The 23063-nt window shown below is 38.7% G+C and overlaps 1 protein-coding gene across 5 annotated transcripts in view; it reads right to left on the bottom strand.

The window, feature by feature from the left end:
* Nucleotides 1–23063, bottom strand: part of Samuel (SAM-motif ubiquitously expressed punctatedly localized protein) — a 58332-nt gene that overhangs the window by 22017 nt on the left and 13252 nt on the right. For 2 of the 5 annotated variants that reach the window (XM_068294450.1, XM_068294451.1), the window contains exons 2-3: nt 22471–22628; nt 1453–2185 (exon numbers count right to left, since the gene is read on the bottom strand). In XM_068294450.1, the coding sequence (XP_068150551.1) occupies nt 1453–2185; nt 22471–22525 (788 nt within the window). In that variant the 5' untranslated portion in view covers nt 22526–22628. Of the gene's footprint in view, nt 1–1452; nt 2186–22470; nt 22629–22700; nt 22752–23063 lie in introns of those variants that run through there. The other 3 variants (XM_068294452.1, XM_068294453.1, XM_068294454.1) reach the window with 3 other exon arrangements.

Here is a 23063-nt window from a genome sequence, read left to right as displayed (position 1 = left end):
AGTTGTATCTTTGTAGTGTATTTCTGTCTCTGTATGTGTTTAGTATCTGCCTCTGTCTGTGTTAGAGGAGGTGGAGGGAGAAGTTGTTGGTTGGTTTTGATAAATTGTCTATATTTATATTGGATTAATGCTAATTTGCAAACGCCATTAATTTAGTTGTGCGTATTAATTGCTTTCGATTTGGTTTTCGTCTGTCTTCACCTTTTCTTTTTATAATTATTAATTTTGTTTTTATTCAAATTTTCAAGTTTTTCTTTCGCTGCTATTCTTTTCATTGACAGCAAAAGCGTGCGGCTAATGCCGCCGCAGTTGATTAATTTGTCTGACCATAGAGAAACCGATACCGAAACCAACAACGAATCCGAAACAGAAGCTAAATCGATTGTTTAAATGTTAATTAATTTGTCAGACATGTCAGCGATACACCCATCGAAAGACGGGGGAGAATGACAGGGGACACAATTTTGCGATCCTTATAACTTTTGTATTATTTGTCTACTCAAAAATGTAACAAACAAACAATTCTGAAACAAAAGTTAAGTATATTTGAAACAAAATATGTCGGACGAAAAGGCAAAGCCAACAAAGGCAAGTCCACAGAGATTACACCAGAACGAAGTTGGAGATGGTGAAGAATATTCCAGTGGCCACACCAGTGAGGAAAATATCTGCTGCAGGGAATCACAGGCAAAGCGACGCAGTGCGTCCAAGAAGCAGTCGATATTACGATCTAGTTGTAGCTTCAAGTCCACTGTGCAACAATCGCAATCGGTTACCCTACTCCTGCCACAAGGCTCCGACCATAAGCACAATGCGTCCAGTAGTGAAGCCGAAAGCGATGCACAAAGTGAACGGTCCAAGAAGCATCAGCAATTCGATGAAATGCGTCGTAGACATTACCACCGCATGTACTGCAATCCAGACACCAAAACTAATGCTCTAGGTGAGGTATGTGATCCAAATGCACGACATGTAATACCCGATCAGGATACTTCAGATGATGAATAGGGGAAGGAAAAACCATTCCAAGACAAATTCAACTGATTGAAAATTTAGATTGCACTTAGAAACTAAAGCCTACAATAAAATTAAGTGTGTATGTAATCTGTTTAACTAAAGCTATTTGTATTAAGGTGATTGTTTGGTCCACCACGGGTTGATGCATCCTAGTTTCCCGCCATATATTTGATTAAAAATATTAAAACTCTTTGCTGGAAATTTTAATGAGATCTTGCCACTGGTTCTATTCTATAATTTATGTTATTATAAACAACATCCGATTCGGTTACTTCCGATCTTTTGACTTCCTAAAAAAGCGAATACAAAATTCTTAAATTCACTTTGTATTTGAACAGCTCCTGCTTAGTAAAAACTATATCATGAATCGTAAGTCGGGAGGACCTTCAGCAAATATTTCGATGCATTATCAGATCTCAAGAATCAGAAACTCACCTGACAAACGGAACGGTGGATGAATCACCATTGTTGCTGCTGTTGGTTGCGGGACTGAGGCGTTCCCGTTTGACATTTATGTTTAAATGTTGTGGACTTGTACTGATGTTGCAATTGCTGTTGTTGTTGTTGCTCATGGAGCTATTGTTGTTGTTGTTGATATTATTCAAGTGTAGGGAGACCATAGGCGTCGTTGCATCCATAATGGCATCCTTAAGCGAATCCACATGCAACGGTGACAATTTCTCATTCTTGACCTTGCCAAAGTAGAGAGCAGCATAGGCCGCAGCTGCTGCCGCTGTGGCATTAGTTGCTGCTGTTGCCGAGGAAGATGATGATGAGGAGGAAGAGGATGAGGATGTGGCTGCACCTGATGCCGTATTGGGTTGATTTGCCGCCGACGAACCGGCGGCAGAGGCACCAACGCCACCGCCAGTGGCTGCCTCACTCAGCTTTTTGGCCGTACTCTCGATGGCAGCTCCATAGCCGCTTAATAGCAGGGAACGCTCACTGAGCATTTTTGGAGTAGAATCCTGATCTAAGGAATTGTTGCAGCTGGAGCTGAGCGAATGCAGATCACTGGCCAAGCGTTCCAGACGCCTGCGTTTGGTGGCCGCTTCGGCCGTGGGCAGGCAACTAAATTGATTTTCGTGATTGGGATGCGAGGGCGTCGATGTGTTGGCTGTTGTTGCCTTGGCTGGCTTCTGTTGCAAGATGTCGGTGGGCGTGTTACCTGCAAATAGTTGTGTCAAAACAGAAAGAAGTGTGTGATACCGCTCTCTCTTAATGCGTGCGTCTACTACCTCGTCGACGAAAGCTTACTAAAGCCAAAATACAACACAAACACAAAAGCAATACGAGGCAACAAAACAAGCGCCTCCAGACTGGAGACCAAAGTGCCCCCCAAAGGTTAAAATAACTTATAATATGTTAACAAAACCATTGACCTGTAATGTTGAACCCTTAAGCTAATTATCGAGGTGTGTGAGAAGTGCAAAACTCGACGCAGTAAGCTCGCAGTTACAATGCACTGGAGAATGACAAAAACAAAAACAAACTACGCCAACGATTACCTACGAATGCTTCATCGGTTTATGAAAGGATCAGCTATTTGGATCTTCCTTAGATCTTCAACCTCTGGACACTGTTAGAGAAACATTTTTAATGATCTTCTCAGAACTTTCCTCAGCAATCAGCTTGCCAGATTGTTATCAGACTATCCATAACTTAATATTAGATTCATTGATAGATGTCGATTTAAACATTAAAAGTCTTCTAATCATAAAGACAAAGATTGCATTGGGAACTCACAATAAAAATTGAACGAAAATTACATTCTTTTCCAAGAATAAGCTTTTCTATGGCTTAATTAAGCTGTTGATAACTATTATTTTCTATGCCAAAGTGTTTGGATACATTCAAGTAATACACGTGTTAGGCATACACAGATACACACACACACACAAACAGAAAATGTATGCAAACATTGAACGCTTTTTTATGGTGTGTTGTGGTTTTTCTTTCCAAAACTTCCGTCGTCCACAAACCAACGCATAAATTGTTTATTTACATAGACACACACAAACACACGCACAGTTCAAACAACCGACCTCTCCCTCTTTGTGAGACCCCCTCCTTTCGTCTATTTGCTGATCTTTATGTACTTCATTTATACACTCGTAAATACAAATATGTATAAATAATTTAATTGTAATTTTTTAATGGCGAAATTAAAAAGCAAATACATGTATCGATAATCGGGGTTAGGGGATAAGGGGAGGCCAGAATTTGGGGAAGCAACACCAAGCATTGACCTTTTACATGGTCGAGGTGCAAATTAATGGAACTCAATCTGACAACCCAACCAATCTGGCCACTTTGCCTCTCTGCCTCTGCACTCTCCCTCTCCTGAATGTTTAGCCAATGGCAACAACAAAACAAAAAAACAATATTTACAATCAAAATTAACAACAATTTGTAGTTTTTTTTTTTTTTTTGTTTTTGAAAAAAGCTTGTTATGTTCGGTATGGAATTTGTTATCCAGTTCTGGATAGGCCTAGAACCAGCCGGCGCTGGTTGTGGCTTGAATTTGTCCATGACCAAGCTCCCCTGCGGATCGCCAGAGTTTATATCAAATTTCAGTCACAATTTTGTCTACAGAAAAAAATTGATGCCTGCGCATTATCGTAAAATTAAGTTTATTATTTGGTTAGCATAGAAATTAAGTTTTTCGTTTGACTACGCTTGAATTGTACGGCGAGCGGGAGGGACGAAAGCAGCCACATAGAACACGATGTCGATAATAATAGCGAAAACATTTTTAGTTTAGTACCAAACGATTTGAATCAATAAGATATCTAAAACATAAGATGAGATGTAAAGTTCTAAATAGATGTCCATGCCCTTACATTTGAAACTGACCTTATTGGCCATGTGTATATGGACCCTGTCAGACATTATATATTTGTTCAGAAGACTGTAAATTATAGATTCTCTTTGTAGGGTAATGCTTGTCATTATTGAGAGAAAACTGAATGTAATCATAACTTTTGTACCCACTGTACAACTGAGTTTGTTTTAAATTTTGTATTTTATATTCGATCTTTTCTCCCCATAGACCCCATCAAACGGTTTTCGATGTCGTTGATTGGGGCATCGTAGATCGCCGTCGTCGTTGCTTGGTGCCAATGGTGCTAAGTGCCAAATGCCGAATGTCGAAAGCCGCAATGGTTTTTGGGAATCTATTCCTATGGATAGAAATAGAGAGAGACAGAGAGGGAGAGACCCTAGAGCCAGACCCAGTCTCGACATGTGCCATGCGCCTCGGCACTGTTGACTTTTCGAGTTGTTGTTGTTGGTTTTTTCCCCCTTTTTGTTCAATTTTTGTATTTTTTTCTCTCTATCATGGCTGCCCATACCTTGGGCATGAGCTATGCCAACATGTGCCAGAGTGTGTGTGTGTATAGAGGTATGTGAGTGATCCGCAGCGTTTTCGGTTTGGGTCGACAAGTGTCAATAGTACTAATAGACGAACTGAGGACCGAGCACGTCTTTCACACATACACTGTGAGAGAGCGAATAAGAAAGAGTATTGGAGACACAGAGCGAGTGGGACAGAGAGAGAGGGAAGCATAGGTATTTAGTTCTGGAAACGGTAAAGTTCATTGCCATTTGGCCACTTTACAATATGGCAAAAACTACCAAACAGCTGCTGTTGCTGCTGCTGCTATTTGCTTTGACAATATTTCTCAATTTCAATTGGTTTTTTGATTTTGATTAATAATATCCACCAGCAGCGTTTTGATCCAGATGCCTCTGATGGGCGGGTCGAATAAAGAATCTTTCATTTAGAAGTCTAGACAAACGACCTTGAAGGAAACAAACAAAATAACTGACGAGTGCACATGGCACCCGGCCGTGTCCTAACCCCTGACGCAAGCCAACAAAAATCATCATCAACCTCTCATATCACCGATGGCCCTGTGTGTGCCACACACACACACACACACACACATATTTGACTTTCATGAAATAGCCTCTCCAAAGCGTCGACGCCAGAGTCCAGTGCGTCGAAACGCCGCGGCGTCGGCGTTGCTTGATTTTTTTTTGTCGTTATCAGCTTTTTGACCTCATTTAAAAACCAAATAAACGCAATGCGCGACCGAATGAGCAAGCAAGCAAATAGCCAAGTATAACCTAGACACCCCGAGCCTTTACGCTTTATGCAAACTTTGTGTCGGTGGTTATCACTCGGACAGAGTTCAACCTTTGTTCTAGAGTTCAACAAAATAGAAAATAAATAAAATAATAGGTAATTTTCAATAGAAAACTGATAATTGTGTGAGTGAGCTGGACTCTCAGTCTTTGCGTGTGTTGTGTGTGCCATGTATGTATATTCACCCCATATCAGAGAAATGAGAATTTCCCCTATCTATAAGGCCCTGAACCGATTTCGTGTCGAACTCAATTCACACACGAAACGATTGGACCTCCTCAGAAATCATCAAATGCTACTCTATAATAAATTTGTTTTATAAGATTATTGATAACTTGTGAGATATTTAAAATATACATTTCCTTTTTAAGTTGGAACTTGAAAGATATGCAGATATCGATTACGAATTTTTCATATAACAATTAAACATATAAAGAATAACTTAGAAATATGCACTCTATCCTTTTTTTGGATAGTAACTAGAACATGTGAGTTACCAGAAATTAAAGGGTATTTACCCCTCCAAAAAAGAGTAGAAAATATTCCTCAATATGGTTTGTTTTTGTCACATTTTTTGTTGTAGATAAACATTTATAGGGTCTATCAGTATCTGCATCGTCGTTTGACTCTTTTGACTCCATATTGCTGGTGATGTTGTTTTTGCCTTTTGGTATGTTTCCTCTTCTCTTCTTCACTTTTAACGTGATTTCTTGTATCTCAAGTGTTGCTTTGGTCGTGGGGTCTTATCGCCCCGCCTTATTTGTCCGAGTGCTGGTTGAACTATATACTCATGCATATACATACATACATACACATCATTGAAGGTATGTTTTGTAGGTTTAGTATATGGTCTTTATAGCTCGAGATCCCCCTGCCCACACAGGCCCCAAATTCCCTCGTCTCTGCCTCATTTGTTCCTGTGTTGTTCTAATTTTTTCATTTCATTTACGTTTTTTATTCCATTTTTTCATTTTTGAAAATCATGTCGCATTTATTAGATCATCAAAAGGTGTTAAAGATTGTGAACACTCGTTTCACTGATAATACTTGCCCTGGCCTTTTCTGTATTGTATGGACGGGAGCTCAATTGATGTTTGCTTTTGTATTTAACCCGAAATGGAGAGGTGAAAGTAATACAAAGTTCATGAGTGAGTTCGTCCGCCTGTTTCTTCTCCGTCGTCGTACCCATCCTCGTTTCTCTTTCTGACCATTTTTCTCTCATCTCGCACGTTTGTTGGAAAGTATACGACGATCTGTTTTTTTGGGTACGCCCAATTTATCTAGAGAACAGGAACAATTTCCCTTATCTTTATGGCCAGCAATCATAAAGAATACATTCATAGGGCGGAGGGGAATGCAATTTGCATGAACCGAGAGCAGCAAAGTCATAATGAGATGTGGAAATTTTCGGTAGAAGGGTTTCGGGTTCAGTGACTTGTGGAAATTCTACAGACGTCAATCCAATTGTGCAATATTACAACAATCGTCTAGGCTCAGGGTATGAGATTATTAATAATGAACCTTATCGAGAACTGCTTTCAGTTGAACTTGACTCATTTCTCAGTTTAAATAGTAAAATTTGGTTTGAAATAACAACTAACTTTAAAATTTGATGTACGTTTATAACCATTCATCCATTTTCAATGATCTACTAATTTTTGGACTATACAAAAGTGTTGCTTGGAAGTCTTTCAGTCTATAATTTTAATGGGCCGTATAAGGCAACACATTCTCCTTCATCCAGTGCACTGGCTTAGAGTATGTGGCGACAGTTATTTGATTAAAAACCGAGCCAAACTGAAACTAAGGAAAACAAATCTGGAACAACCCAAGCAGCTATTCAAGAGGCGACCGCAAAATCCTAACGGTTCATGACAGTTGTTCAGTTCTTACCCACAGGTCCAAAGCAAATTGAAATTTCAAATCAAATCAGAGCAAGCAAGAACGATTCGCGAAATGTGCGCCGTGTTCTGGCCAACAAAGTAACGCGCAAACGCTGAACGATTCTACGACGATTCAAATGGTTGCTACAGAGGAGAGGAGAGCGGAAGATTGTCAGACGGAGAGAGAGAAAGATCGAGGGGAGGGTACAAAAATTCATAAATTATTAACACCTCTGCCATTTGAACTGGACAAACGAGAAAAGAGCAAGACGCCTCGTGCCTCCGCAATGCCATCATGTCGCATGCGGTGGATGCATAATTGCTTTAATGGAATTTGATTTTTACCTCCACAACCTCTCAACGCTTGGCTAGAGACCAAGTCCAAGACAACAACTAAGAGACAACGACATTGCTTGCTGTGGATGTGAATGTGGACTTGTCCCTCCCTGGTGTCTTCTGCTTCTTCTTCTTCTGGGTTTTTGGTCCATTGGAGATGATGTACAACTCCTATTAGCATTAAAGTTTATTATCGACAACGAAGCTGAAGCTCTGACTCTGAAGCTAAAAAAACTGAATTCTGAATTCCTGTAAAACAGGTGCAGAGGCCAGAGCAGTCAGCGGTCGGTCGTCGGACAGTGGATAGAGCAGATGTAGTAGTAGCAGCAGGGTGGAGAGGCCTTTCAACTTTTTGCTTATAGATTTTCTCTCTTGGATGTTGCATGCAACAAGCAACGGCAGCCACAGCGACCGCTAAAAGTGCCTTATTTGGTTAAATTGGTGCAGATTGCTGCCAGGCTAGCTCTAAATAATAATTAGCACAGGTTTTTTTTCTTTTTTCTGCTTTTGCTCCCCTTTAGAGGCCCCTCCTCGCCATTTTTATTAGCCCCCCTCTTTCTCTCTGTCTCAGTCATCACAGCGTAACACCATCAAAAAGCAACACTCGGACTTGGACTTGGTTGTATCGGGAGTTTTGTAGAGTTTTGAGTTTGCCTCGCCTTGCTGCGCTTTTGGTTTTTGATTTTGGTCATTCACCATTCGCCGCAAACATCTTGTTGCATGCCACCACATACGGGGTGAAATTTCCTTAGAAATTTCGTGCTTGCCTGCTCTGGTTTTAATTTGATTTTTACTTGATTTCCTTACTTCTTCGTCTGCTGCTGCATCATCCTCCTTCTACTCCAACTCCCCACCATTCTACATCACTTTTGAGTTTTTGGCCCAGGTTCAGGTTCATAAATTTACTAGATGCATTTGCTGATTGTTTGATCTGACTCTCTCCCTTCCTCTCTCTCTCTCTCTCTCTATCTGTCTCTCCCTTTGTGTGTTGCATGTTTAATGTTGCTGCTTCGTTGCATATTCGCGTGTGCGCTATGCCTCTATGAGTTGCACTTGCCTCTTAACTCTTCCCCGCCACTCCTTCGCATTATTCGTGTTACCTTTCGCAGGTTACAGATAGTTTTTCTCTCTTTTTGACTTAAAAATTAATTACTGGCTCACAGATATCACACATATACATATTTCCATACCCATATAGCTAAAGTGCGTTAACTAGATAAGTTCACAATTGGTCAAGCATATTATTCAGTTAGAATTGTAATTATGTTAGCCACAAATCATCAAGCTGCATGAACAAGTGGATATTATAAAAGACGTTATTTAATGTTTTACAACTTTGTAAATTGTTGCTTAAGCATGTGTTCATGAAGTCGAAGGAAACTTAAAATAATAAGACATTGTTTGAAGGATATTGAATTGTAATTTCAAGGCCATTTCAGAGAACATTTTATCTAAAACAATCAAAAAGTTTTCTTCCAAGAATAATGAATAAATATAAATATCCAAAAATTATAACATTTAATCTTTGAACCAATATATCTTAACTTTTAAGTCTTTCCATTATCTTATTGTGTTATTGTAACACAATAAACTAAGATTACATATTTTCTTACATCAATAGAAACAATCTACGGGTTTATTTATTTTTTTTACGAACAAAAGACTTTTGGAAGACAAGATAATGAATGCTTATTGGTTTAACTTCGAGACAAAGTGAGATGGCCATTTTATTTAATGGTCAAAATAAATAAACTTAAAAAACAATTTGCCAATTGGCGCTGATATGACAGTTACCAAAGAAGTGGAAATTGGTAACCACCAATGGATAGAGGGGAAGATGATGGCGGTGGTGAGAAAGAAGGCAATGAACAAAAAACCAGATGTGTGCAGCTACAGCTACAGCAACATCGGCAAAAGGCACCTCAAAAGGCACCTGCCAAGTCAGTCTCAAGTCGCGCAGACTCTGAGGCGAGGAAATCAAGTGCAGATTAATTAAATTCGATAATTAAATGAACGGAGCGAGCAGCCGAGCGGTCTCATGGTGAGCATTTGGAAGATCGGTCGTGTCTGCCTGTAGCATTGAAGTTGAAGTTATATCCATAGCTATAGCCGTTGTAGTTGTTGGTTTTAGATGAAAGTAGCAGCAGGCGAGAAAGAAATACAGAGGAAGAAAAAAACATTTGCACATTGACTGCACATTGAGATTGAGGTTGCAGTAGTTGCAGCCACTCAACGGGTGACGACGTTAAGACTTCATCTTCGTCTTCGTCTTTTTCCTCCTCATCGTCTTCATCTCGTTACTGGCTAATGCATTTCTGTGATTTTAGGCGCAGCGAATTAATGTGCACCGCTCTATAAATTTGTCAGCAATTAAATGAGCCACCACCACCAGGAAAAAGCACCACAAAAGATAAAAAAGTTTACTGCAAATATTCAGAGCGAAGGCAGGCAGCCCGTTCTCAAAAACAAAAGACAGTTGAAGAAATAATTAAGATTTCAAAATTGTTACATTTGAATTCGTTTTCGATGTCAAATCAGCGATAAATTCATTAAAACACTAATACGACTTTCTAAACAAAACAGTTACAAGTGTTGTCCTTTGTTAACTGCAATTATTGACTGTGAAATTTGTTGCCCAAGAGTGATGTAAATTGGGTGTTTACCTTTTTATTACTTCTTTCACCTGGTGTATATAAAGAGACTACTGCTTCTTGACTTGAGCACCATCAAGGTAGTAAAAGCCACAAACTCTGAAAGTTTATAGACTAAAAATCTCAAAGTGTGCAACGAATTTTCCTTTTCTTCGAGTTGATTGATATTTGGCGATAAAAACAACATACACACACATTAAAAAGAGCAAAAACAAAAAACTGCCGTTTAAAGAGATTCGATTCAACTGACTTGACCGACTTGACTCTATAACATGTGTTGCACTAGTCTAAGTGAAAAATCGGCACAAGCTAAACATAAATTTCAATTGGTAAGTTCAAGCTCAGTTTACTGGACATATTTATGGCCAAGAAACTAAACTGGATTGCACAGCTGAGCTGAAAGGAGAAGATGTGGAGTAGATAGTGAATTCGGGGGGCGTGGATTATAGCTGGTACTGTTAACAAGTTGCAGCCACAGGGAATCCGTTCTAACGGGCATGCCAATGTTTATGGCAAGCAAGGTTAAATAAATAGCCAAGTATTTGAAAGGTCGAACCTGCAAGTTTAATTTTTTCAGTCCATTTCATATCGTGAGGAATTAAAATGGCTTTGGTTTTAAGTTTCAGGGGATTACTGAGCGTATGTGTAATATTATTTAAACAATACAAGTGTTGGAATGTAATCCCTATACGATTGGTAGATTATGTAAAGTATTTCTAATTCAATTCAATGAGTTGTGACTGGATTGAGTTCTTCAGATTGCCTTCGATCGTTGGGGGATAATTACAAAGGCCATTTTGCTACCCTATTTAGACTAAGGAGATATTCTTATTAGGAGAGTATAAATGAAATAACTTTCTATTGTATTAAGATACATTCTATGACCCTCTATGATTGTACAAGGTTTTAGTAGTCTGCGTGTGCGCAATATTTTTTTCCGATTAGTCATTTAATCGTTACATTGATTTTATAAGTCAAACTGTTTTGTGGTTAATTCCTAACCAAATGCATTGCCACCTCATGGCCTGGTGGCACCCACAGACACACACACACAGGCACAACACCCACACACAGAAAATGAACTCTAGTGAACTACGAGAACAGAGAGGGAGAGAGAGAGAGAGAGAGAGAGAGAGAGGTAAATTAAAATGAAATGGCGACAAAGGCAAATGGCAATATCAATCAATTCGTAGCGGGCATTGCGCATACGACATGTGGTACGCATAGATATACAGAGCAAAGAGAAAATGACTGACCGAGAGAGAGAGAGAGAGAGAGAGAGGCAGATCGGGAGCGTAGAGAGTCAACTGTGTGACTCGGCACAGTCAACGGTCGTGGACATTGCTGTTGTTGTTGTTTTTGTTGCTGTCGTCTATATTTACACTTGTGGCCTCTTATCAAATGGCAGCGGCGCAGTTGACTTTTTTGACGTTTGTGTGTATACATTTTGTTGTTGTTGTTGTTGGTGGTGATGGTGGTGGTGGTCTGGCTGATCTGTGTACTATATATGTTTATATTTATGTATGTATATAGCCGACTGACTTGTTGCTGTTCAATTTTGTACGCCTCGACCGCTGACTGCTACTTTGACTTTTTGCTTGGTTTTTCATTTTTTCAAAGTATACATATACATACATAAATACGCACTGAAGGAAGCAGAAAATAAAACAACAAAAACATTTAAAACGACAAATTCAAAATTCAACATGGGTTAAAATGGGAACAGTCAACAGCAGCCACATCGTACAAAAAGCCAAGCAATAGTTCAAGTCAAAAAAGATATTTTTCTTATATTGTATAATCTTGTTTTTGTTTGTGATTGTAAATATTTAGTATAAAATTATCAAACTACACAGAAAAAGATAGAAAGACAGAGAGAGAAAGGGAGAAAAGAGCGAATCGGGCAATGATGAAGCGAATAGTTACGGAGGTTTTGTTTCTTTTCAAAATCAAAACAATTTTTATATAAAACTGTATGGGTTAAGAAAGGGATCGGAATTTTTCACTAGGAATAGTACATATTAAAACAGTTAAGCAGTAGAGGGTTTAAATTCTATCAAGTTCTACAAGTTCTGCTTTTACTTCGACATCGGCTAGACTTAGGTTTTTAGCCCAAGTTTTGGAATTTGGCAAATCGCATTCTAAAACTGTGTTCGCCCAATGAAAAGGTCACACAAAACCTGTAAAATGATATTCGGTTATTGACTTAGTGTCTTCTAAGTCTTCTTCTATCACAGAGTTTTGCAATTTTAATCATTTTTATTGCACTTCCACCCTATATACATCTAGTGCTCATTGTTTCGTGAATTGTGAATTTTGTTTCTCTCTAAACTATACAAAGTTGTCTTGGTTGGTTGCTTTTCTATGCGATAAGTTCGCGTGCAAAGGTTTTGAACTGTTTGAACCTGTTGGTTGAAGCACAGACACATTCACACATTAGTCCATCCATCGGTAGGTAGCACCGTCTGTGCTGACTACGACAAATGTCTGTAAATGGCTTGGCTAAAATATTATGGAAAAAAATTGTATTGAAATGAGTAAAGTTATTTCAAAATTGAAATCAATTGCCAACATTTTAACGCCCCAATTTATGCAACATAAGATGGCTAATAATGACACTAAACAATCAACGATTTTCCTTTGTGTCTGTTTTATATCGTTTTCCCCCCTCTCACTCCCCCTCTCTACGACATTCTTTGCTGTTTCTTGTTGTTAAACGCATCCCATTGAATAAAGAATTAAAATAAATGACGCGTGCAGCACCACCATACAATTTACCGCACTTTCAATATTTGCATAATAACAGCGCGTGACAACAACAACAACAACAAACACTTGGGTCACACAGCTTTTGTGTCGAACATAATGGAACCGAATGAAAACAGCAACACCAACAGCAAAAGAAAAACAATGAAAATTGCACATGACCAACAATACAAATCGAAGTGATTCAATTAGAGAGAAATGCAATAAGAAATAAACACTGAGAAATGATACCCAGTACCTGCACCTAAACTTACAATTAGTCTTCAACAGCTCACAAGGAAAAAGCTATAAACCGAGACTCATAACGTGTTACACAATATCCAGAAACAATAAGTAAAAGAATGCAATTATATTTGGATGATAGCAGCAACCACATCAACTAAATAGAACAAAATTACGTAGACAGAAAAGAGAGGGAAGGAAGATTCATTTGAAGACTTTCTAAAAATAATTTAAGTCTACAAGTTTTCCTACAAAGGACCAACTGATGGGATTTAAAGTTAAGTCAAATTGATCTAAAAATAGTGAGAACAAAGTTCTTGCTAACTATGGTTACAGACTAGCAAATATAGGCGCCGTATCGATTCTCTTAAATTCCATCACGAATTTATTCATTTTTTTTCATCGGTTTTATCGGTTATTCCCAGGAATAATTCCATAAACAGAAATTATTTTGGAATGTAAAAAATTGATCGCATTAGCAGAAAATTATTCGTTTCTCCTTCTTTGCGGATCAGGCATATATAGCGAATATAGCTCTCAAGGAGTTTATTCAATTCATGTCTTTAAAATATTTGAAAAAACACGGAAATTGAATTCTTTGTATAAAAGGGGATTCCTCGTAAATTCCAAAACGAAAAACGGCAAACGGCGCTTCAATGACGGATTGACAAATCACACAGAGTAAGGGGGAGAGAAGGGACATATATGAAGAAAGATAAATATAGAAAGAGAGGGAGAGAGAGAGGCTAAGTTTATGTAAGTATATTTTTTGTGACATATTTATGACTGACTTTGTCTCCTCTTGATAATGATGATGATGATGATGATGATCGTTGTGGCACGTGAAGACACGCCAAAATGTTTATGACTCTGGCCAAGGTAATAATTTGCCAACAACAATTTCAGTCAGATATAGGAGAAACGGCAGAGACAAAGGGATGCAGTCAGGAGTCTCCTGTCTGTTTACTCTCTGGCTGGCTGGCTGGCACTTGTTGATGATGATGATGGGCCATCATAATAATGATGATAATTTGCATTTTAAATGCTCAACAATACCAAAAGAGCGGAGAACTGCACCCCATCTCCCAAACATTTGAATACGGAATCAACCTGGGCATAAAGTACTCTAACTCCAACTGCAACTCCAACTAAGTCAAGTCTGAGTCTGCTTCTCCTTCTCTTCTCCTCATCATATTTGGCATAGAAAACGATCTTTTTGGTTTTTTTTTTTTTTGTGTTGTGGCATACAAATTTGTCACACGAAATTGGTGTCTGTGACAAATAGAGGAAGGAATGACAGCCACAGAGATAGGAAAAGAGAGACAGAGGGAGAAAGAAGAGCTGCAGATGCTTTTGAGGCGACAAGTGATTGAACTATTATGCTAGGTCTCTTATATGGTTGTGGTGTGTAATAAATGTTTATGCAGTTTCTCCTGGCTCATATGCATATTTAGGTACAGTTATTTAGAAGTGAAGAGAACTATTTGCATAATACACTTACACACACACACACAGCGCACTACAAGTGGAATATAACTTTTTGTGGTGACAGCTAGCTTGTGGCCGAACAAGAGGAACACCAAGTTTAGATGACCAAAAACAGATCGAAAAAGGAATGACAAAGACGGGAGTTCTTTAGAAGAAATTGCCATTTGGAGCCATCGCATGGTCATATAAACCAATGGGCTCTAACTAACTTAAGTTTCAGTCGATCCTTGTACAAGTGCGTCCCACATTCAAAAGGGACACTCTATTTTAAGCACGATTGTACGATAATAAATGTGGCAGGTCAACCATTGCAGATGTCTCCGTAGATTCTTTTGAGAATGGTGAAGTCGTGATGATTGACTGTGATTAAGGTGTGTTTTAGTTATGGTTTAAGAATTAAGATTTTACGTTTCAATTGTAAAGCATTTGCATTTAAATTGGTTAATAAGCTTCCTTCAGAAGAGGAGAGCAAGGAAGGATTTCAAACAACCAATGAAATAGTCTTAAAGATAATGGACGAAATAATTTGACCAATCAAATTGTTCCATCTCATTTGCCATTTTTTTCTCTCTCATTTTAAGTTGCATTATCTTTGAATCTTAATCACTTGCCATATCCTGCTCTTCAATGAGATAGATAACGAGATCCTCAACCTCTTCATGCCACATTGAGATTTCCTGTACAATTTTTAATAGTTTCAGTCAACATTCCGTAAATACCATCTACCAGCATCATGTCTATGTCTTTGCCATATACACTCAACCAAGTCTCTAGGCAATTTCCCCTTTAACCACCAAACAAAAATCCACAAGAGGCCAACTAATTGAGACATCATCAAGAGAAAAGAGAGACAGAAAAAAGAGGAAACGCAAAAAACGGGGTAAGTAAACATAAAACGGCAAGAAAAGGCAAAAGTGAAGCTGAAGAACCTCTGACCAAAACTTACCTAGTCAGACATAAAAATCAGCAACAATTTAATGACGATTTTTACAGCATGGGCGCCCCTCCCTGCCGGCCTCCTACTTACTCCCTTCCTTACCCCTTGGGCTAGGCTAGCCAGAAGACAACAACTCAAGATTAGAGACCTACCGAGAGAAGAGTAAAGGGAATTGTAGGGGGGAACAGTAGGAGTATCTGTTAATTTTTTGTCATTTGCGGCTGCCACAAGGATTCTCTTGACACGAGATAGAGATACTGACACACACACACACACACAATGAAATAAAAACAAAAACAGGAAGTCTCATTTAATGTGGCAACTAATTTTGAGGTTAGAGCCGTAGCAAAGTTGCTGAAAAGTCGTAAACTGTTTGAAAAAGTTCATTAGAAGAAGGCCATAAAACGTGTTGGCAGAAGAATTCAATTTGGCCAAATAATTGACAATCCGTCTAAACGAACATTGACCTTTTCAGTTGTATAGTATGTACTTCTTCTGTTGATCAGTGTCTTTTTCTCTCTCTTTCGCTCACTCGGAGTACGTGATCACATAATGAATAACTTTCAAATTGAATAATCAAACAGAGTCAAGCCATCGAAATGTGCACACACACACACACACACACACACACACACACGCACACTTACACACACGTTTGGGTGTCATAAAGCCAGCGAGGCCAAAGCATAAATAAACCAACAACAAATACAAAATAAAAAACCTGGCCAAGTGAGAATCGGTTTTTAAGTTTGGGGTCACGCGCATCGTGAAGGAGGCAAACAAAATACGAAACGGCAGCAATACGAAATTCTTCAAATGAAATGAAAAGAAAAGGCAAACAAAGATTGAGAAACTCTTTTTGGAACACTCTCCCTGCTTCTCTTTGCTGTTTCTTGAGATCTATATCAATAATCCGTTGAAATGAAGAATAATTAACGTTCTTAACTGGAACACAGATGCAGATATACAGCCAATTTAAGGATAATTGACGGAAATTATTGATATTTAGCTAAGATTGGAGCAAATTAGGAGGCTAAGACAGCTTCAGTTCGAAACAGATATGTATTCTAAATCTATTGTAAGGTAAGGCAAATACGCTGAGGTAAGGTTAGGTTTAGATAAGAGCGGCTGGTCCCTTGAATTTAGACATTATACATGCAATTTATTTCCAATTAAGTGATGACTTTTGGATAAGGTTAGGCAATTATAGTATGGGTGGGGAAGGATGGGTTAGAAAGTTAAGCTAAGACATAGAACAGAACCAAGTGATCATGACGTAAACGTATTTCAAGATACATATATGTAAACCTTCGGTTCAATCAAATTTTCTTGTTTGTATTTATGTGTATGTAGAGTCTCATCTGTCTTGTTATCTACAGCATGATAATTTGAGATCGTAAAAGGCCTTACCTACTATTTGTCATGGCACAGGTTGCTCCCCCTCTCCCTTAACCCTTGCCTCTGCGCAGGTATGTTTATAAACTGAGCAATGTTAATAAGTTGAGGCGAAGCTCCCTCATCAGACGTCCGACCCCAAAGCTGACTTCTCTAGTCTTTATACAGTATACATATATTTATTTCTGCCAAGTCACATCAATATTGTGCTCACGTTGCGACATTTTGTCAATATCTGCGCCAATGATCGTCGCCGGTGCCGCTTCACATTGGTCTCCTCTTCCTTCTCCATGGCAGCTCCCAGTGTTTCGGTGCTGCCTGTGTCCATTAGGGAGCGCGAGCGAGAGTCTCGTTCAATGATTTTTTAATTGAATTCTAAAAGCGTTGCCTGTTCTTCATTGTTGTGTATTGGCGGGGGCTACGCATTGGTATCCCAACCCCATATAGACAACAATATAATAATATATATTGGTTTATATGTGTGTATATATTGGAGAGAATCAACCTTGTGGTATGTGAGTTGAGTTGAGTTAAGTTGCCTCAAAAACTTTGGAAACAACTTGAGTTTTGGACTCGCTACTTTTAATGGACAAGGCGCAACTTTGCATTTGTTGTTGATTTTTTTATTGAGCAGTTTTTGTGGCTATGTTTGTTAGTGTGTTTTTTATATATATGTATATATGTATATATATTATTCGCGCGCTCTTGGACTTGACAATTACACGGCTTTTTTTCATGGCATTTCAATGACGTTCGTTAAATTTGTTACAGTCATGGTTAACACACACACACATACACACACACTCGAACAAACACACACCAAATGAAGAGAGCCAAGAGTTACACTTGAAATTTATGGGCGCCTAAAGTTAAATACATATTTCTTACCCATACGGCAGCCGAGTTCAAGTTCAATTGTTAATGTAAAAAGCTGCACACACACACACACACACAGTGAAAAAAACTAAGCAATGTTCGTCTCTCTTCTTTTTTATTATTTAATTATTTGCTATTTTATTCGTACCTGCCCACAAAACTTCCATCACAAAACTCTCAGAGATCTCTTCAAAATGGGAATTTTAGAAATTTTTTTCGTTTCGAAAGTTTTGTGGTCACCTTTTTTTGTGCTTTGTTTGCTTGTTGGTTTTTTTCTCCTATGTTTTTAAAGCTAAAAGTGCTTAATTAATAACAATTATTATTCAATTAGATGCTCAAATGTGCAAAATGTACGAAAAGGTCAGCAAAAGTGACTTTAATGAACTTTCTCCACCAACGAGAATTGGATTAGCAATGTGGAAGAGTGAGAGAACTTCTGGGAGATTTTAACAACAAATTACTCAAATTCATTTAATACCTTTAAGATTATGTATTTTATTCCATTGTTTTTAGGATAGTTTGGCAAAATCTGAACAGAATAAAAAATTCCCTGTGATTGGGCCACATTTATCTCTCTTGTTTTCCTAGTTCAACAAAGTAGATTCTTAAGTCTAAGTCCATTTCAATGAATCAATTTAAGCTTAGTTCAATTGTTTAAAACCTTGCCAAATATTGTTAATTTTTACGTATTCCTAGACCAGTTAAACTTCCATCTTTCAATACAACTTTTCATCTTTCATCTTTTCTTAGATTTCCGTATCCATTGTATGGGCCGCAAACAATCAAGAGCTGACCCTAATGACAGGTCTGCAGCTAACTGTAATGTCCATGGATTACATGGAGCACTTGAAAAAAAACCAAAGACTTTTTCGCGCTCGTGCAAAAAAAGAATTCCATTCCAAACAATAAACATAACTCAAGAGACAGAGCAAATGTCAAGACCGACTCATTATCGATGCTGTGTGTGTGGTGTGGTGTGGAATGGTGTGGGGGAGTGGGTTCGGGTCAGAGCTGGGGTAGATGATGAATAAACGTCGTGGCGTTGACAAAAGACGCGGGTGTGCCGTCACTTCGCCACGTAGGAGACATTGGGGTGACAAATAAGCTGAGCTTTGAGCTCTCGGTTGAGTTAAGGTTGAGTTGACTGTCAGCCAATAACCATCATCTACATATACATATCGGTCCTTAGGCGGCAACACACCCACACACAAACACACTCGTTGGTTTTGAGGGCAACAAAATGTTGTGTAATTGCGAGAAATATGCTCTGAACCCATACACACACACACACACACACACACACACACACACACACACACACACACACACACACACACACACACACACACACACACACACACACACACACACACACACACACACCCAACACCCATATGTACATTCGACACACACACGGAGTTTTTTATTTGCTTTTGGCTGTGACCGCGACGCGTATAATTTACACGTTTTGCTCATTTGCGATTCTAGGCTAACGCAAAACGAACAAAAAAAAATCAGAAAACAAAACAAATGAATTAAAATCCGCGCACCATACAAAACACTCTTCTCACACACACACACACACACACACACCGACACGATCTCTTGAGTACAAGAGTCTTGAGTGAAATTCCAACAAGTGGCATAATTGCGCCCTGCGGCGGCTACCGTGCGGCATTGGAAGGCAGCAGCAAGAGCAGCAGGAGCAAGCATCAGGCAAAACCCAAGTGGCCATCGATATGTGGAGAAGAGTACGCGCGCGCGAGAGAGAGATAGAGAGAGGCTCAACAAAATAAAGAAAAAAAATCGCAAATCATAACTACAACAACAAACAATAAATAAGTGCAGTGAAGAACTGCAACTGCAACTAGCAAACTCTTGTGGCATGCAATCGAGAAGCAAAAGGCAAGGCAAAGGCAAAGGCGAAGGCAAAAGAGCAACAAGTGTGCGTGTCTCAAGTCGTTTGACTGCCGCGCCGGAGTGCAAAGTTGACCAGACATAATGGATGAGGTTCGTCGTCGAAGTCATCGTCATCGTTCTCGTCGGCGGAGCCACCGCTGATGCGACTGCGCAGTCAACGGCAACTGCACACGCCATTGGCATATAAAACAATCTGTACTCTTAGGATACTCTATCCAATTGAGAGACATGATCGAGTTTTCATCAATTTTAGCTTTTCAAACGTTTCATCTACTAGCTGAGAAGATCTTTTGTCGTTCAGAGTATTCCATAGTCGTGTATTGTCCGATGGACGAGTGAAAATATAAATATACAGCAGCCTTAACCTCTTATTGCCATTTTTATTTTCTTGACTTAACTGCGTTAAGTTCTCAGTTCTCGATTTTCAGTCCCACCAGACGACGGGCACAAAAACACATTCCATGGCCATTCGCAGGGCATAAGTTCGCGTCAAAGGTTTCGAAACTGAGTGGAGAGGGAGACCCAAGACCCAAGACCCGGCACCCGGGACGCGAGACCCAAAAGCAGCAAAATGGAAAAATTCAAGCAGAGTGCCAAGAGCGGCAACAGCAGCCGTAGAAGACAAAGGTTATAATGCATTGCTCTGGCTCTGTTCATATTGATATTGTGTATAAGTATTTTTTGTTGATGTTGTTGCATTTGTATTAGCCTGGTCGAAACGGGTCGCTTCTGTACCTTTTTTGTTTTTGTTGCCATCGCCTTTGCCTTTATACTCTCTTTCCTCCTGACTCGTTTTGCATTTTAATTTTGCGCCTGGCGATCTTTTTCATCATCATCATCATCATCATCACGATCATCGAGTTCGTTTGGTGGAGTCGTTTTGGCCTGGCTTTTGCCTGTGCTTGTTTATTTTTATTTTTGATTATTTTAATTTTAAAGCTGCTGCTGCTCGATACGTTTTTTATCGCCACTTGTCGGCCATTTGGGCGTTCATTTGTCTCTTTCTCTGTCTCTCTCGTTGTCTCTCTCTCTCTGGCTCTCACATCGAATTGCCTTATATGAGGGTGCCCCAAGCTGGAGCCGGTCAATAAAGAGAAGCAAAATCCCAAAACGCATTGAATTTTTCAGCTTTATGTACTTTTATTTAATAAAAAAAAATTTGCATGCTGAATTCTTAATTTCGGTTTCGACTTTTGTCTTTTTGTTCGTTTGGGGAGTGGTCAAAAGGTTGAAAGAAATTAAGTTATTTCAACTCGAGCCGAGTACAGTTTACGTTTACAGGTTACACATGACGATCAACAACAGTAACTGCTGTAAAGTACAGTGAAATTTTAGTTATCCTGATTCTGTTATCCTTTATTCGGTTAACCAGATATGATAGAGATCAATAAATCGGACATTTAAGTTATTATTGGATACGAAATGTTACTTTCAACACCTGATATCAAAGGTTAAAGGTTATGATTACACATTATCCATTTTGATCTATCCAAACGTTGGATTCATTCCAGAGACATGAAACACCTGTTTGATGAGCTGCAGTATAATTCCATTGTTAGAATATGACATATTAAGAAGATATAAAAAATGAAAGAAGCAAATAAAAAACGATTAAGCTTCTTCTTATTTTAGATAAATAATTATCCCGTTTTGCAATATGCTACTATAAGCTCGTTAAGTGGCTACTTTTTTACTTGTTTTTTTGTTGTCTGTGTATGTGTTCTACCTTTTACTTTTTTCTTTTGAAACATTCGGTGTTTTTTCTATATGCATGTCGGCAAAAATTCTCGTTTTTTGCATGCGATCTGAGAGTGACCGGTAAGCAAAAAGTCAAAGGTGACAAACGGCCATGACATCAGCTTAGCCAAAATGAATGAATACTTGACTTGAGTTGTTGGTCAGTTAAAACGGCATCTGAATATCGCCAAATACAAGGTGAGACAGTCATAACGAGAGGCCATCTCCTCGCCTCCCTCACTCCCCCTCATACTCTATCTAATTAATATGTCAAAGAAAAAGACTAAAATGTCACACCCATATAAATAATCAAAAGCTAAAGGTCTGCACCGTGGCAAGACAAATTTACAGCAGCAGTCACAAAAATAATAGAGAAGAAAACAAAACCATTGGTCATAAACTGTCCCCCCTGCTGCCAGTAGGCCAAAACTACCGAACTGACCGAAACGTTCAGTATACGACCGGTATAACTTACGGCCGACATGATGACAAACAACAATAACAATGGGAAAACGAGGTCTCTCAACGCCTCAGCCCAGAAAGTAATACAAAACGAAAATACCAACAACAACAATCAATTCGAAAATCACCATAAGAATAATGCAGCGTTTAGCAGCAATATCGACCAGTCAGATACCCCTTAAAAGCTGAAGTTTTCCAGACACACGATGGGTGAAGATCAAATTGGTGAGATCAAAACAATTTGAACATCCTTATAAAAAATGTATAGGATGTAAAGGAAATTATAATTTCTTTAAGTCTTTTGCGACCTACAACAATTAAATCAAATGAAATGGTATTTGATACATCAGCTAATTGAAAGTTAAACTAATCAGAGACTTTTTTTAAAAGTCGTGCATACCCTTCATGCGTTTGCCTAACAATAGAGCAAGAAAAAAGTAGCGTAAAACGATAGTTGAACTTTCAACACCTACTTTATTTTCTTTCTCTATTGTTGTTACTACACACACACACACATATGAACAAAGGCAGTAAATGAAATATTTATACTTGTGTGTGTGACTTGGGGGCATGAACGAGGGAGGCGAAACATATACAAATAAATAAATGTGGATGTGGATGGTAACTTACCGGAATAACACCAGGCTGGCCATACTACTGTTGTCTCCGTATCAATTTCCTTCATTATGGGGGCTCAACATATTGTCAAACACCTCAACGCACCGATTCGATTTGCCTTCTCCCTCTCTCCCACACACACTTTGTTGCTTTTGTTGGTGTTGTGGCTGCTGCAAGTAATCGACAAAGTGAAGGCAGGAAATAAGTAAAATGAAATACATATATATTGTTAACTTCAATACTTAATCACTATATCGACTGTTAGATATCCCTCAATGGGTTGTATGTTGTATTTTAGCGTAATTTTAACACAGATCAGTTGATATGCTAATTGAACTTCTTCTTCGGCTGCAAAGAACACTTGCAAAATATTGGCAACTCAGTTTTATTGCATTAGTCAGCCCTCGTACGAAGGTTGCCAGACAGTGTGAATTATTCAAGGCGACCCTGCTCTTATGCAGTCTAATTGGATTAATTTTAACTAACATTTTTTTCGTATTTTGTCGTTCTTATTGACCAACCTTATTAAACAATTCGTAAGATAATAATAACAACCATATAGATTTATTAATCAAACTCAATTGGAGTATTGTAAAGTGAAGATT

The sequence above is a fragment of the Drosophila tropicalis genome, unplaced genomic scaffold, assembly GCF_018151085.1.
Source record: "Drosophila tropicalis isolate 14030-0801.00 unplaced genomic scaffold, ASM1815108v1 contig_845, whole genome shotgun sequence".
Taxonomy (NCBI): domain Eukaryota; kingdom Metazoa; phylum Arthropoda; class Insecta; order Diptera; family Drosophilidae; genus Drosophila; species Drosophila tropicalis.
Note: the sequence above shows the minus strand (reverse complement) of the source record. Positions and strands in the feature narration are given on the sequence as shown.